This window comes from Rhynchophorus ferrugineus, unplaced genomic scaffold (genome assembly GCF_030347505.1).
Source record: "Rhynchophorus ferrugineus isolate W39M unplaced genomic scaffold, kcgeb_rfMv2 rfM3, whole genome shotgun sequence".
Taxonomy (NCBI): domain Eukaryota; kingdom Metazoa; phylum Arthropoda; class Insecta; order Coleoptera; family Curculionidae; genus Rhynchophorus; species Rhynchophorus ferrugineus.
The window spans coordinates 69,383,723-69,398,905 of NW_027472582.1; the positions used below are offsets into that span (position 1 = coordinate 69,383,723).

At 32.0% G+C, this 15,183-nt stretch overlaps 1 protein-coding gene across 1 annotated transcript in view; it reads right to left on the reverse strand.

Annotated features, from left to right (window-relative positions):
- The window catches only part of LOC143193385 (lachesin), a 362,619-nt gene that overhangs the window by 115,341 nt on the left and 232,095 nt on the right, over positions 1 to 15,183 (reverse strand). The window contains exon 3 of the mRNA XM_076399566.1: positions 9,698 to 9,807. Within this exon, the coding sequence (XP_076255681.1) occupies positions 9,698 to 9,807 (110 nt within the window). The remainder of the gene's footprint in view (positions 1 to 9,697; positions 9,808 to 15,183) is intronic.

The window sequence follows — 15,183 nt, forward strand, 5'->3', positions numbered from 1 at the left end:
ATCTACTTAAAATGACTGATACAATGAAATCTGGCCAGAAATATCGGAAACTACATCAACAATTTACGATATGTGAATGACACAGCACTGGTTACCGACTCTAATCAGCACCTACAAGGCTTACTTTCAAAATTGGGGATTAAAAATTAACAAATAAAAGACAGAAGTAACGAAAATAAGCAGTAATCTAAACTTCTCTTGGCAGGAATGTTCAGGTAAGAATTGAGGTCATCCACAAAGGTATACGGGAGGGTCCAACGGTATGCGAAAAACATCAGGAGATATTGCGTGATATTAACACATAAATGTCCGGAGGTTGAAGCGATAAAAATTGTTTTATGTGGAAAATTATGTGGAGTTCACCTGTGGGACTCATCAAATGTTAATTGCTCTAGGAATAATATAAAGGCAAAACTACTTGATAGTTGTAACTAACTACATGTAATACTGTAGAATGAAGAAGTAAAGAACTTTATCGATGAAAATCCAACACTAAGAAACCCTTAAATTATTGGAGGTGTATTTGTCTATAGTAAGTAAATGCTACCTTGCCGTTGAAAGCCAGGGCCATTGAAAGAAGTTCATGGATCTTAGGTCATATTATCTAATTGGTATATTAGGAATATTATAGGTTATTTCTTATGTTTTGATTCCTAAAAATAAAAAGAGTTATGTTGAATATCGACAGAATCCAATAGAGTATAATTGAAGTCTTCTTTGTTCTTTAAAATTAACAGACTCCAATTTGAAATGTTTATGTTAGATGTTTCAGCTGATTATAACAAATATATATATATATATATATATATATATATATATTTGTTTTGTATAGTAACCTCTTTTATTATTTTAAGTATTGCATCAAACATATTAAAGTAATTTATTGGTAATTTTCTGTAGTTAAGTTTGAGATACAGCTTCTGAAGAATTCTCTCTTCTTCTTCTCCAGAAGAATTTTTACTTTATTTCACTTTAGATATGTCAGTTAGAATGTATGTTATAAAATCAGTAATATGTAAATATAATCCACGAGTCAAAATAATTTTAATTTGATAAAGAAAATAACACCTTGCTAACTTTTTAAATCCAATTATATTCAATAGCATTAAGTATTGAAAGTCACTTACAGTTTTAATTATCTAATCTCTAGACACTGATGTGACATGTGGAGGAATGTTTACCAAGAAGATGTATCCTTATTTAGCCTTAAAAATAAACTATAGTACGCCCAACGCGTACTTCATATTGCTAGTTTTTGTTACCACTTTTAAATCAATGAAATAAAAATTTGCCATATTATCAGTTAAAAATATTATCTATAACTTCTTTTCCTTTCAACATTTTAGTCGTTTTCAAAAAGATTCTTTCAATACACAATTTCAAACACATAAAATACTTTAAAAAAAAAGCGGAATATAATTTGTGTTGATGGAACAAGAATAGTTGCTGCCAACAGAAATGTGTAGTGCATTTTTTAATTAACTCCGTATTCGCTGAATGTAACTGAGCAAGAAGTTAGCCGGGGCTTGGTGTTAGCGGAGGCGAAATTCATTCCAAACGGCACACCCCCAGCCATTATAACTAACCGAAAGTGCACAAGTTGGCGACAAATATTAGAAATTTGCTTAAATGTAAATTTATTTAATATACCTATTTGGGATATTTGCCAGTAAAGACGTGCTTTCCTCGCTCTGCTTGTACAGCTACTTATTAATTTTCCTGATTTGTTTCATGGCAGTAGTTCCAGCAGTGGAGAGAAAATTGTATTACCGTGTCGCCAAATATTTTATGACAGTTCGATTAAAATATAATCAGACTGAATAATCAGACACTTATAAAACAGGTAAATCTTGCGTTGGTTATTTGTTTTTATTATATAGTATTAAGTAAAACTGGAAGAAATATAATGTGCCCGATCACATACTTTTAAAGTATTATAAGTTGTATAAAATATTCTCAGAATATTTTCTATTGCTTCTTATTTACACCTCTAAGGTTAAAAACCATAAAGCACAATAAAGAGTTACCTTTGGATTGTGTAACAACTTGTGCTTGTTTATAAAATCTTTTATATAAATATGAATCATCGTCTCTGAAAATAACGTTGTTTGTCATACATTTCCTAGGAAAAACATGCACGATTGAGATCTGCTGCAAAAATTATCATTTCTTTTAATCCTGACGTTGGTTTATTGACCACAGAAGCCGTTTCATGTAAATTTATTCTATATTTTTTTTTGAAAATTAACACTGGGACATAATATTATATTAAAGGTAAATTGTGACGTCAACCAAGATTCGTTCTTATTACCCCCTATTAGTATTTGTCGTAATATCTGGATTTAAAATATGAGCTTTCCCAATGATCACTCTATACTCTTTATCCCTAAAAATCACAATAACTTTTTTGACTTTTTATGATTATTTTGACATTAATTTGTTTTTTTGATAATAATTGATGAAATATATATAAAACTATTGGTGTGGTAGGCATTTTTTCCGTGTATTAATTATTCCCAACGCGCGTAAACGTTTGACAATAGTTGATTCATCAACAACTAAGCTGTCTGAGAGTTTCTTGAGAGTTTAGGCTCGGTTTTCATCCCATAAATTTTGCATTCAATGTCTTCGGATTTTATAAATTCCCGTTGTTTGCATTTATATCAAAATGAAAATAATAGTAAGTTTTAAATAATTAAAAAAGGCCTCAGAAAGTGAGTATAATATATGAAAAATGTGACAGATAAAGTAGAAACTATATAATCATTTCCAGGGTGATTTTCAAAGATTTTACGACATGTGTTCCATGTTATCAAATTGTAAAATCGGTGATTGTGTCTCTGCTTCTATAGCATATACTTTTCGTTGTATCAATTGCAATATTAGTTGACTACTTTTAATCGACAATAGCTTTCTAATACATTTCGACGTTCCCTAACGGTTATGTGAGTCTACAAGTTCTGAGCATGTGTTACTTATTCGTGATAACTACCTAATTATTACTACTACTACTAATTATTATTACTATCATTAGTAGGAAAATACTGGAAGATATATTATTGCGGTTCACAATTAGGAATCAGGAGTTCACAAAATGATCCAAGTAATGCAATATTCCACAGGAATTAACTATTTTTTAAATATGGTAGCTCAATTTCATTTAATTCTTCCTTGTATAAAATATAGACATAATTATTTAGGAGGCATATGACTGTTTATAAAAAGAACATTTTTTAAAAAATAATCGTACAAGTTAGTGCGAATTTTTTTTCGATTTTCCACCGAAAACCATTGACATAACATATTACAAGGACAACTTTAACGATAACATTAAGGTAAAAGATGACGCCTGGCAAGTTGAAAAGAAAATTTTCGACATATTTTAGGCGGTGAGTTATTGCGGTCATAACTATTCAGCATTGTATGATTACATATCGTATTAAGATAAAAAAAGAAAAGGTCGTCCCATTTTTATATAGTTTAAATTTATTCCAGTTATATTTTAAAGTAAATCAACACACGTTTAACTGTTTCAATTAATGTAACATGAAAATTGAACTCGTTAGGGATGTTTTTTATATTTCGGGATTGTCCAGCTGACGTGAGAAAAAAATTATAATTTTTATGTATTCAAAAAATTTATTTAATAATTGATTTTCAACCCCCTCCTATATAGCATTTAATAACTTTAATTAATTAACTTAATATTAACGTTAATATTAAATAACTCTTAGAAGCTTAACTTTAATGGTCTCTTAATGCCTAGAATGATTTGGTCAACAAATTGTTTATACAATATATACAATAATTGTATTAGATATACAGTTGTAGCCCCACAAATATAGGATGATTCTATAAACGATAAATTTAAACAGATTTAATAATTAAAGTTAATTTGGCATAAACATTGAACTTGCTAAAGTTGTTTTTTACATTTCGGAATTGTAGGGTTATCTGTGTTTCTTTCTGGCAAAAATGTGTAGAGTACGGAGGTAACTACATTGAAAAATGTTAAATGTTTAGTTCATGTATACTATTGATCAATAAAATTATTTTACAAAATTACGATTAAGAAGAACGAACGAATTAAGAACCTAATGATGATGATAAAATTAGATAATATGAATAAATTGAATGTGTTTTTTTTGACCGAGTATTTATTTAAAGTTTTATAGTGTAACTTCTTAGAAATGAGAATGTAAACGGTAGACTAAGAGGCCTCAAAGATTTGAAACTATAATATGAACGAAAAACTTTTGATAGTTGCCCTCAGACTGTTTGTCCATCCACTTATATAATAGTTTAAAGAACCTAGATTTTCAACACTATATGACTCCTTGTATTCTTTCAATATAAATCTACTACTTTTATCATGTTGAGATGATTGAGGTGCATGAGTTCACAGATGCAGTTTAGTTTAAAATACAATGACAAGAATTTTGAGGTAATATAAATTAGTGCTTGTTGTAAAGGTGAATATGAAAGGAATTAAATAAATATAAATAAACCATTTTAGTTTATTAAAAAATTCCAGTTATTTTATGGTCATAATATACATTATATTAAAAACAACCGAAAATATTGAAATTTTATTAAAAACTAACTTTTCGTATAAATATAGGAAGAAACAAAATCACTTCCTTCTGATAAAATAATAATGTTGTCGGTATTGTCTACCTATACTAAAATATTATAAGTAGACAATCACTTTGTTTTATATACGGGAATATCAATCTTGTTTTTCTATAAAACGACTTTTGGCTCTGCCATTATTTAGATTGAACCAACAGCTATGCTGGAGCATATTGAAAGTTCTCAAAAGCCTCTATATTTCATGCTCTAGTTGATGTACCTTACTTTATATTGATAAAATACCTGTCGTAAATCAAATCTGCGCTAACATCTTTCTCTGGCTACACTATTTGTGCCATCGGTCGGGAAGTGCTAAATATCGATTTTTGTTTACTTGCAATGGTAATAACGGTTTCGCTAGTAATTTGAATTTAGAAGATATCCGGTTTATTTTCAATATAACCATATATATTTTGAAATATATTCAGTCTCATTTATTTATTTGTATTAATCTCAAAATCATCCAGTCTTCATGCAGTTTCAATGAAGAGGAAGTTTCTACTCAGAAGGAAATTAAATAAATCAATACGTAATTATATTTCTTCTTGTATAACTATCTCTAACTAACCTATGCTTTTCATTAAGTGTCATTTCGTTCATATAAGTTCATCATAAAAACGTTATCAAATATAATTCATTTTAACATTATAGTATATCTTAAAGCTACAGTTAATTATACAGCGTCAATAATTTACAGGACTCTTAACACTATTCGGCGGACGATTTTCAGACGTGCGCAAAATTATTCAAAATATTAGTTATTATTATTACAGATTAAAAAACGACAAACGTTATTTTAGAGATTTGATTATTTTGATAAATTTTAAATCGCTATATGATACAATTTAGTTTGAAAATGCCGAAATGGTAGTCGGGGTCACAAATTTATTGCGGCTTTAATAAAATATTTAGAGAAGGAACGAGATAATGGAGGCCCCCTTTTGCCTATAATTTTCGTTTAAGAGGTAATTATTGATGATATTAAAGAATATAAGTCCCTACAATTTTATTGAAAATGTTTTTTTAGCGGGTTGCTGCCGCGCTAAATATTAGAGTTAAGAATATTTCAAAATCGTTCATTGTGACACTCTTGGCAAGACAGTAACAAAAAAAGTGGAAAGATAACAAAAATTGATGGAAAAAGGCAAAAGTTACAATAGCATTCGATTAGGTTTTGTTGGTCATTATGTTGGCGAGTTGAGAAGGATATTCCATCAAAAACTGTTTGGATATGTGGAAGGAAACATTATCAACCATGAAACCTTTGTTTTGGATGAACTTGATAAAACAGAGGAAGTAATTGATAAATGGTGGAATCGTGAACATGTTTTAGACAGATCATAAATTAACAGTTTAGTGATTGAATTGGGCAGTGAGCCGGAAAGTGAAAGTGACTGAAGGAAATTTTCAGGATATGTGATAATGCTGTGGAATGCTGGAAATACCTGAGACAGAGTGATGAGAGTGGAAACAACTAAAGGTATGCACATAATTAATTGAATATAATGTAGAAAATGGTATTGTTGTGCGTGAAATATTTATGTGAACAGATATGATTGTAATTGTTCACAAATAAACATGAGCATTAGGTTAGAACATATGAGGGGAGAATGAATACTAGCTGTTCCGTAGATATGGTAAATGCATTAGAGATAATTTAGTAATTAATTTTATGAAGAATGGCGTATTCATATAGTAGTAGAAGAAATACAATATACAGTGATATCAAGATTATTTGACAAGTAAACACACTACCGAAGGAAACAAGAACCAAACGTAAAAAAGGTAAATATGATCTGGAATGAAACTAAAAACGTTTCTCAAATGTAAAATTGTTAACTAGGTGGATTAGGCCTTCAGACGGATAGCACTAGGTAAAAACCGAGCCCAGAAACTGGGTGGTGTGGAAAAGAGTTAAATGTAAACAAAACAAATCTAACCTACAAACTATCCTTTCCTTATAAGTCCGTCGACAATATATGTATTAGATGTACTATAATGTTAAGATAAATTATATTTGATAACATTTTTGTTCAATTATTTTATTTAGATTAGAATTTTCTTATATCTCAAAGCCAAACTGAACTAAAACATAGAGTTGATACGGCAACATTGCACTATTTCGGCGTCATAAATATCCTTGATGCATTACTAAAAAAACTTTCAATACACTATAAACCAGTTGATAGAAACTTAGAGGTTTTAATGTAAAAATCTTTATTTTTTAGTAATTTAGGATGTTACTCATTAAACAAGAATAATTGCGATTGTATTTTTTAATAATTCTTATTTTTAATAATGACAAATTAAAGAAGTCTATTTAAGTGATACAAGTGATAAACCGTTCATCATTGAGCAATAGGATCATCCTCAGGTTAGGCCCTAAACATCGTTATTCTCGCTCCTTCACTACGCAGCGAATAAACAAACTAAAAATGTAGAGAAAGGTCAGCGGACCTGGTCACGAACTGGTCCCGATCATCCGTAACAGCTGCGTATTATAAATGGTCTTGAGTTTGTGGCGCTTTTCAGTTATTTGTCATATCTGCACCGTTATTATGACCCTCTCCGTGCTTGAGTTTAGTATCTTGACCAGCTCTGGCATACTTTAAATTTACTTTACAAGGGCCTTATTTGTAAACGTTATTGGCAGAGGGGTATGATGGACCAGATGAGGGCAAGTGTTACGTGATTTATCAATTTTCTTTCTCGATGGAGAAGGCGAAATTTTAGGAGATTTCGGGTTTTTTGTATAATCTTCCGAGAATATATGTATAATGTGTCAGTATTTTACGGTTTTTAATGATTTATTGATCAATCAAATGAAAAGTCCCCGGCCTACAATAGTAAAACACATTTTTTTGGTATTTTTTAGTTTTTCTTTTATTCAGCACTAGCGACCCGCCCCGGCTTTGCACGGGTGCAATGCTGATACTAAATTAAATACACTACAGAAAAAATATGAACGTTGTATATAAAAACATAGCGGCCCGCTCCGACTTTGCACGGGCATAAAATATATATGCCTATGTCACTCAATGAAAACATGATTAAAATCGATCCAGTATTTTTGGTTCATTCATTACTGCCCTTGGCCTGCACGCATTAAATTTGGAGTAAAACAATTCCTCTTCCCCTATACTTACTATGAAGATTTCCTGCTATCTTTGGAATATCTAAATTCATACAATTTTTATTACATTACACATTTTTAAACGCAAATTTTAAATTTGTAATATCTCCGAAAATATTTGTTTAATTTACATGCTGTAAGGAACCATATTGATCTATATTAATTGCACACTGTATTTAAGGTACTTAATTCGATAAGGATTAAGGCCGTATTGTTTAAAATAGCTTCGTAAATAAGCCATTTTCTCACGTAAAAAGTAAACAATAAAAATGGTTAATGTGGGTTATCCCTAAAAGATAAACATATACCATCGCGGACTTTTTTGTAGACCTTTTTATGGTGTACAATACTGTAGTACATTAATTTGATCTAACTCGTAGGGTTAGGCAGCGTTTTTGCTAATTGCTAAATAAGCCTAAAAAATAGGTTAATTTACGACATCACGTTAGAAACCTCTAAAATTAGCAATGTTGCCTTAGTATATTATGCATGTATTATACATATAAACCTTCCTCTTGAATCACTCTATCTACTGAAAAAAACCGCATCGAAAAGGCGACTTTGTTTTATACTATGTAGTGATAATTCCATTCGAGGGTGATACTCAACTTTTCGATACTATTTTTGTAGTACGATTTGTCCTTTGCTTCAAAATAGTTTAGGCGATCACCTCTTCATTCGACGAAAATTTCTTCCCAGCTAGCATTCTTTTCAGATCTGAGAACAGGAAATAGTCGCTGGGGACCAGATCTATAGAATTCGATGGATGAGGAAGCAATTCGAAGCTCAATTCATCGATTTTTACCATCGTTTTCGAAGCACTTAATTTTTCTTCACATGCGCCCGTTTTTCAGCGATTTCGTCCTTCAAACGGTCCAATAAGGTATATAATAGTCGCTGTTGATGGTCTTTCTTCCTCTTTCAAGGCAGTCAATGAAAGTTATTCTATGCGCATCCCAAAATACAGACGCTATAATCTTGCCAGACGACTGTTGCGTTTTTAAGTAGACGTTCAGTTGATATCGTTAGAGTGTGTGCAATTTTATTCAATTTTAATTTACTGTCATTCAAAATCATTTTGTTGAGTTTTTAATTGTTTTCGTCGGTAAAAACCTCTTTTGGGCGTCCACTGCGTTCATCGTCTTCGCTGCTCATTTCACCACATGTAAACTTAGCATACCAATCCTTGATGATTGATTTCCCTGGGGCAGTGTCCGGAAACTGGGCATCAAGCCAAGTTTTTGCTTTTTTCTGACGAAATAAATATTCCTGTTTTCTCATCATTCCTAAACCGTGTGTTAGTCAAGGGATAATCAGTATACTAGATGTGGTAGAATTATCTATTCCAGCTACAACAGTATACTTTTCACAATTATAATAATTTCAATTTTACATCGACACTTCTCGTTTTCACCAATAGATGTTGCTAATTAAAATAGAAACCTAATAATTAAGTTAGTGTTATTCATTATAAATTGCTTCCGCTGGACTAAAATATTAACTGTAAATATTGTAGAATATTATGCCTTCTTTGCCCGAAGTGATTTTTCTCAAATATCAGTATTAGGGCTCAAATTTTCATCGCAAAACATATTTCCTCGCACCATTGGTTCTTCCGTAATTTTTCTACCAGAAACTATTGAAAACGTCTGATTTTTCTCTATAATATCTACTTAGAATTTTGTAAATTAATAATCAATTTTATGTTGAGTTGTCGTATCAAATAACTAGATTTTAATAAATTTAAAACTATCCGAATCGATATTTTTTCCAATCCTTTTAAAGTCTGCAATATTTCGTGATTGATAAAACGTTCATATGTAGCACCGTGAGCAAAATTGCTTCGACGATATTTCCTATTATCACGGCACGCTACGCTTAGGGCTTATATAAGAAGGTATTTTAATAATCCCCTTAAATTAGCATACTTACTCTGTAGCCTCCCAGGTGATGCACTACACACTGAAATGTAGCGTCTCTGCCTAGAGGAACTGACAAGTTCTTTATAGGTTCGGCAAATTCTGGTTGAAATGCGACTACACCTGAAAATTAAAATTTCAGAATATGAGAATTTTTCAAATACATGAATATCATATTAAAAATATGACAAGGTTATTTTAAATCCGCTGTGAATATTGCGATTCATAAAAATGAAAGTTGTATTAGGAAAGACATGGATAAATAATGGATGAATGAATGGTTAATTATGCTGTACAACAAGGAAAATATTTCGAGATCAAAAACAATTTGTTTAGTTTATTATAAGTAGACAAGTTGAACATAAAAATCGTCTTGAAAAGAGAGTTTTTTTCAATCAATGCCAAGTTAACACATTCATCAAAGTTAGGGCTGTTTAAACGTGAAGATATTGGTAAAATTGATTTGCACAAATTAAAATCATTAGGGATAGAATGCAAAAAATCTAAAAGAAAATTGCAAACCTAGTGAATAGCCAAGTGATATTATCTCGTTTGACTCTATACTTTCTTTCGCTTAATAATGTAGAGTGGTTTCAAAGAATCCGTATCTATCCTTAAATGAAAGTTTAAACAGTTTGTTTCCTTTTGGTGGTCTTCTGAATAGCACTGACTTCACCAAAATTTCCAAGTGATTTTCAAACTTTTGTTATTTCCAATATATTCAACAATTATTGTTGAAGAAACTGAGCTATTGTAGTTCGCTTTTGGTGGCCTTACTGCTTGAACTGTAAGCTTCGGTTCAAAATCCGGTATATTATGTTGATTCAGAGCAAATTTGTCCTGAATTATGTTACCTGTACCAGGAATCCACATACTGGAGGGTTTTTCAAACCATGGATGGTTTCAAGTTGTATTTATTCATTGCTAGCGGCCCTTGAACATTTTCTATTGACCTTTAGTGACCGTAAAGCTTCAACTGCAGTAGTTCGCCCGAACTCCAATAAATTATGTTAATGGAAGCTCCAAGTAACTGTGAAAATAAATTTAAACCATGCTAACTTTTTTTGATGTACTATTTTCTATTATAACTTAAGTTGATTTCAGTCAATTGAATGAGTTCAACAAGTTCATCAATCAAACCAGCAACCAAAAGCCAAGGTTTGGGTTTATTATGAATTTTTTTAAATTTTAGTTCGAAGCTATTTTATTTTGGCGAAAGAAGTTTTGACTTAGTGGAATGAATATTGCCATCGGGCATTAGTACTGGCTCAATTCTTTTTTGGTATAAACGAAACCTTTAAAATTAGAATATTTTTGCTTTTTTTCTTAAGTAACAGAAATTGTAGATTTGGCATTTTTTCAAAGACTGGTTTAGGATAATACTGATTCCCTAATCGGACCCAACTGATGACTATACACCTGACATAAAAATTCTACTCTTCTTGATTCTTAACTTGATTACCTTTGAATGCTTGATTATTTTACTTTCTTCTTAATCCTGGTTAAACCTTGTCTTTCTTGACTGTTTCTTAATTCATGTAATTCTTATGCTAATGCTAATGTTCTGTTCTTGGTTCTATAATTCCTTAATTTTTTTGATAACTTCTATTATACTCGCTTGGCATCTTACTGTTACTGGTTTTGGTTTCGTAACCCTTTAATTATAATTTTGTTGTTGTTCGTGACGAATATAGTATTTAAGATGTTAAATCGTTTGGGGCTTATTCACATAAACTTTTGATTTTATAAAACCCTATAAGAAAAAGTCTGGTGCTGTTAAATCCGGAGATCTGGTTGGACATGCTAAATCGCCACTATACAAAATTTACCTTCCTTCTTAAAAAATATCCTTCGTGGACAAAGGTCATTCAATAATTGAATTGAACATCTTGGTCATTTTCAAAAAAAAAAATAGAGACCGATGATGTTTCCAGCATAAATGCAGAGCTGAAAAAGGGCTTCAAATTAGACGGGCTTATCAATTTAAACGAAAAATCTTAAATTTCACCAGACAGTCTTAGGATACTTTACTGTACTAAACTCGTTGATCAGGACCTCTCGGTAGCAATTTTTTGAACTGAATGTTGTACGGGAACATTTTCAAATCAGTTTTCAAGGTTTGCCTTAAACAGAGTGCACAAATGTGTAACTGGGAACCACGTCTCTGAATTGATATTTCTGGAAACTGTGCAACACAATCGCTCACTAGAGCCACATTTTCGGCGTTACGAGACGTCCGTTGTCTTCCAGAACGAGTCCTGTCTGTTGTCGTACAGTACTGTCAGAAATTCGCATGTATACGATAAAATGTGGTTTTGTGAGGCACTGGACAATTACTATATTTTCTATATTGAAAGAAGTGACTTTTTTTTTGGCACCTTTTATAATTACAATCCAGATTGACCGAACTGTCACGAAATATTATAAAGAGACTCTTCAAGCTCGATTTATATCAATCATTTTTAATTTAGGCACCGTTTAAAAATAAAATATTGTTATAATTTCAATTTAACGATCTAGAAACGGCACCGAACGCCACGAAACGCCGCCGTTTCTCATTTAATAAAGTTAATAAAAGCTGACGATTATAATTTAAGCGCAAAACGAATGGAGAAAAAAAAGCGGCGAAAAACCCGAACGATTGAGACACAGTCGGTCGGTTGACGTGCCGGCCTCTAAAAGTTTATCTACGGCTTATTTTGATACCTTATTAAGATCAGTATCCGCTACCCCGTTGCTAATAAAGGACTCAGTTAAAAAGTTTTGTGCCTAATTTTTTGTACCCTTTCTAGAGGAGGGAAATCCCATTAGATTCATTAGAGCCTCCGAGAAGATAAGCTGCCGTTTTCTACCTTATCTCGGCCAGTAACCGTCTTCGAATATTTTTATATAACAATTAATATGGAGAAACAAAATTATTTAAGGCCCGAGCGTTAAAGAGAAATACTTTTTATGTTAATTATTTAGTTCAAAGCGTTTTTTGTTCTATTGGTGTATTGTTATTTGGTTGAATTATCACTTAATACGTATAGAAGCCATAGACGTCCTATCAATGCCTGATATACGAGGGTGGTTTAAATATGATGGAGACATGTATGTTTTGAAGATCGTGGTATCTTGAGTATGTGATAGCTGGGTCTCTTAGGAACAGTGTGGCAATGTTTTCGTCGGGAGCGCATGTCTCACGCGCGTACTACGACCATGAGTAAACGTCAAGTGCCGACTGTCGTAGCGCTACGTATTGTCATTAGTTTTTAGTTTGAGAATGCGTTAAAAAGACGGCAATTTTTCTACGTTTGAGATATCAGTTCGGTACAAAACATTGAGTTGAGCCAAAACATTCAAAGATGGCTCCGAAATCGTCGAAAATGAACCGCATGATCATCGATCGCGAACCAGCATCACACCAGACAACATTCACCGCGTAGTATACCTCATTTTGGAGGACGGTAGGATGTTCGAGACATTTCGGCTGAATTCGACATCAATATTGGTAATGTAGAGTTTATCATCCAACCTTCAATATCGCAAAATAACGGCGTTAACAAAATAAATAATGTTCGAGACATTTCGACTGAAGTCAGCATCAGTATTGGTAATGTTGGTAGTATTGGTAGTAATAATGGCGCGATGGATTCCTAAACTGTTGAACTTAACGAATAACTAGCTCCGCCTCATACCGCGTGTCTCACGCTCGATACAATATTGGAATTAGGGTAGGAGATACCGAAACATCACCACTACAGTCCGGATTTATCATCATGGGACTACCACATGTTTGAACCACTGAAAGAAGCCCACGGAGATCAAAGAATCAACTCTGACGACGAGGTAGAGGAACTCGTGCGCTAATGACTGTCCGAGTTGTCCAAGGAGTTCTTCGATGCCGGCATCATAATACTTTCAGGAAGACAGACAAACTACGTAACTGGTTAGGGGAAGAACCTAGAAAAACTGTACATTTTCGTACATGTTTTCAATGGTAAATAATCGTGTCAGAGTATTTGCATCGATCATATTTGAACCACCCTCGTAATATGAGCAATATCTAACCTGATACTGATTAAAAGGCCTTTGAATATGGCTTTTAAAATAGTTAAATCACTGGCAGACATCAGCACTAACAGTTTCATTCGGCTAACAACTTGTTAAACCCACCATAGGTACAGAAAGATTTGAATATTAGGGTTCCGTGTCAATGTGGATATATCTTCTGGAGTAGTTTAGGACTTTTTGTTTCTGGAATTATCATGATTATACACTTTACAACCCCAGCCACAATACGCTACAGAAAACGCTTCGTTTTTGTCTGACAAATATTAACTGTTTTTCAGGGTTTTCGTCCTATAAGTCACGAAATTCATTATCCCGAAGTTTTTTAGTCAACGAGGTATTTTTTTGTCGTTGATATTAAACTTACCAATAATCAATGATATCAAAATCGAAAACCGGTAATCATGAGCTTTTAATAATCATAAGTATTTAATCATCTTCGATAACAAGCAATTTTAGGTGTTATTAGCGACTGAATGCTCCGAATAACGCTCCGAATATTTGTTGAAATAATCGAATATCACAGTTCAATATATATCCCAAAAATCAACGATAATCAATATTCAACAGGTATTAATATTTAACATTTTTAACAATAATAAACATACACACAGGCACTGAATAGATTCCTAGCAACATGATATTGAAAGAGGCTGATGGTGCTAGAACCTGATTTTTAAATTTTAAACCAAGAACACTAAATTTAGACAGTAAATTATTATATTATTAAACTATTTATTGCTATATTTTTACTCTCATTTATTCGAATGAGGCTAAGATTGATAAAATGTCAGTTCTGTCATACCATTTAGGCAGGTAGTAAAGATTTGGGTATATTAAAGGCTTTTGAAAGGGTATGTTTAGGTAACCCGTATATATTGTGGTTAATATACAAGTTTGGAGATTAAAACATTGATAATTGTTTATTTTTATTGTATGTTTTGTATAAATTGTATGTTTAAAATAATTACCGTTGAAAATAACATACATAACTCTTCAATCTTTTCTTCTGATTACCATCTTTGCTAAGCATATTACAAATGTTTTATAATCTAAATAGATAGTCAGAATTTTTAAATAACACCCAATCTATAATACAGCTGTATTGAAAGTTTTTGGTGCATTTAATATATAACATGAACCTTAACCAATCGAATTAGTATTTGCTGCAGTCCCTACAAAATTACACTTTAAAATACAGTGGTGCAAATTTGCTAAATGATATTTGTGTAATTCTCTGGGCCCGAAAAAATCCACAAAATGATTTTTAATCACCATAAATTCAAATTGAATAAAATAGCAGACACTCTGAAGATATCAACTGAACGTGTACATCATATCATTCACGAATATTTGGGTATTAGAAAGCTCTGTGAAAAGCGGGTGCCGCCCGAGCTCACTTTTGAGCAAAAACAACGACGAGTTGATAATTCTGAGCAGTGTTTG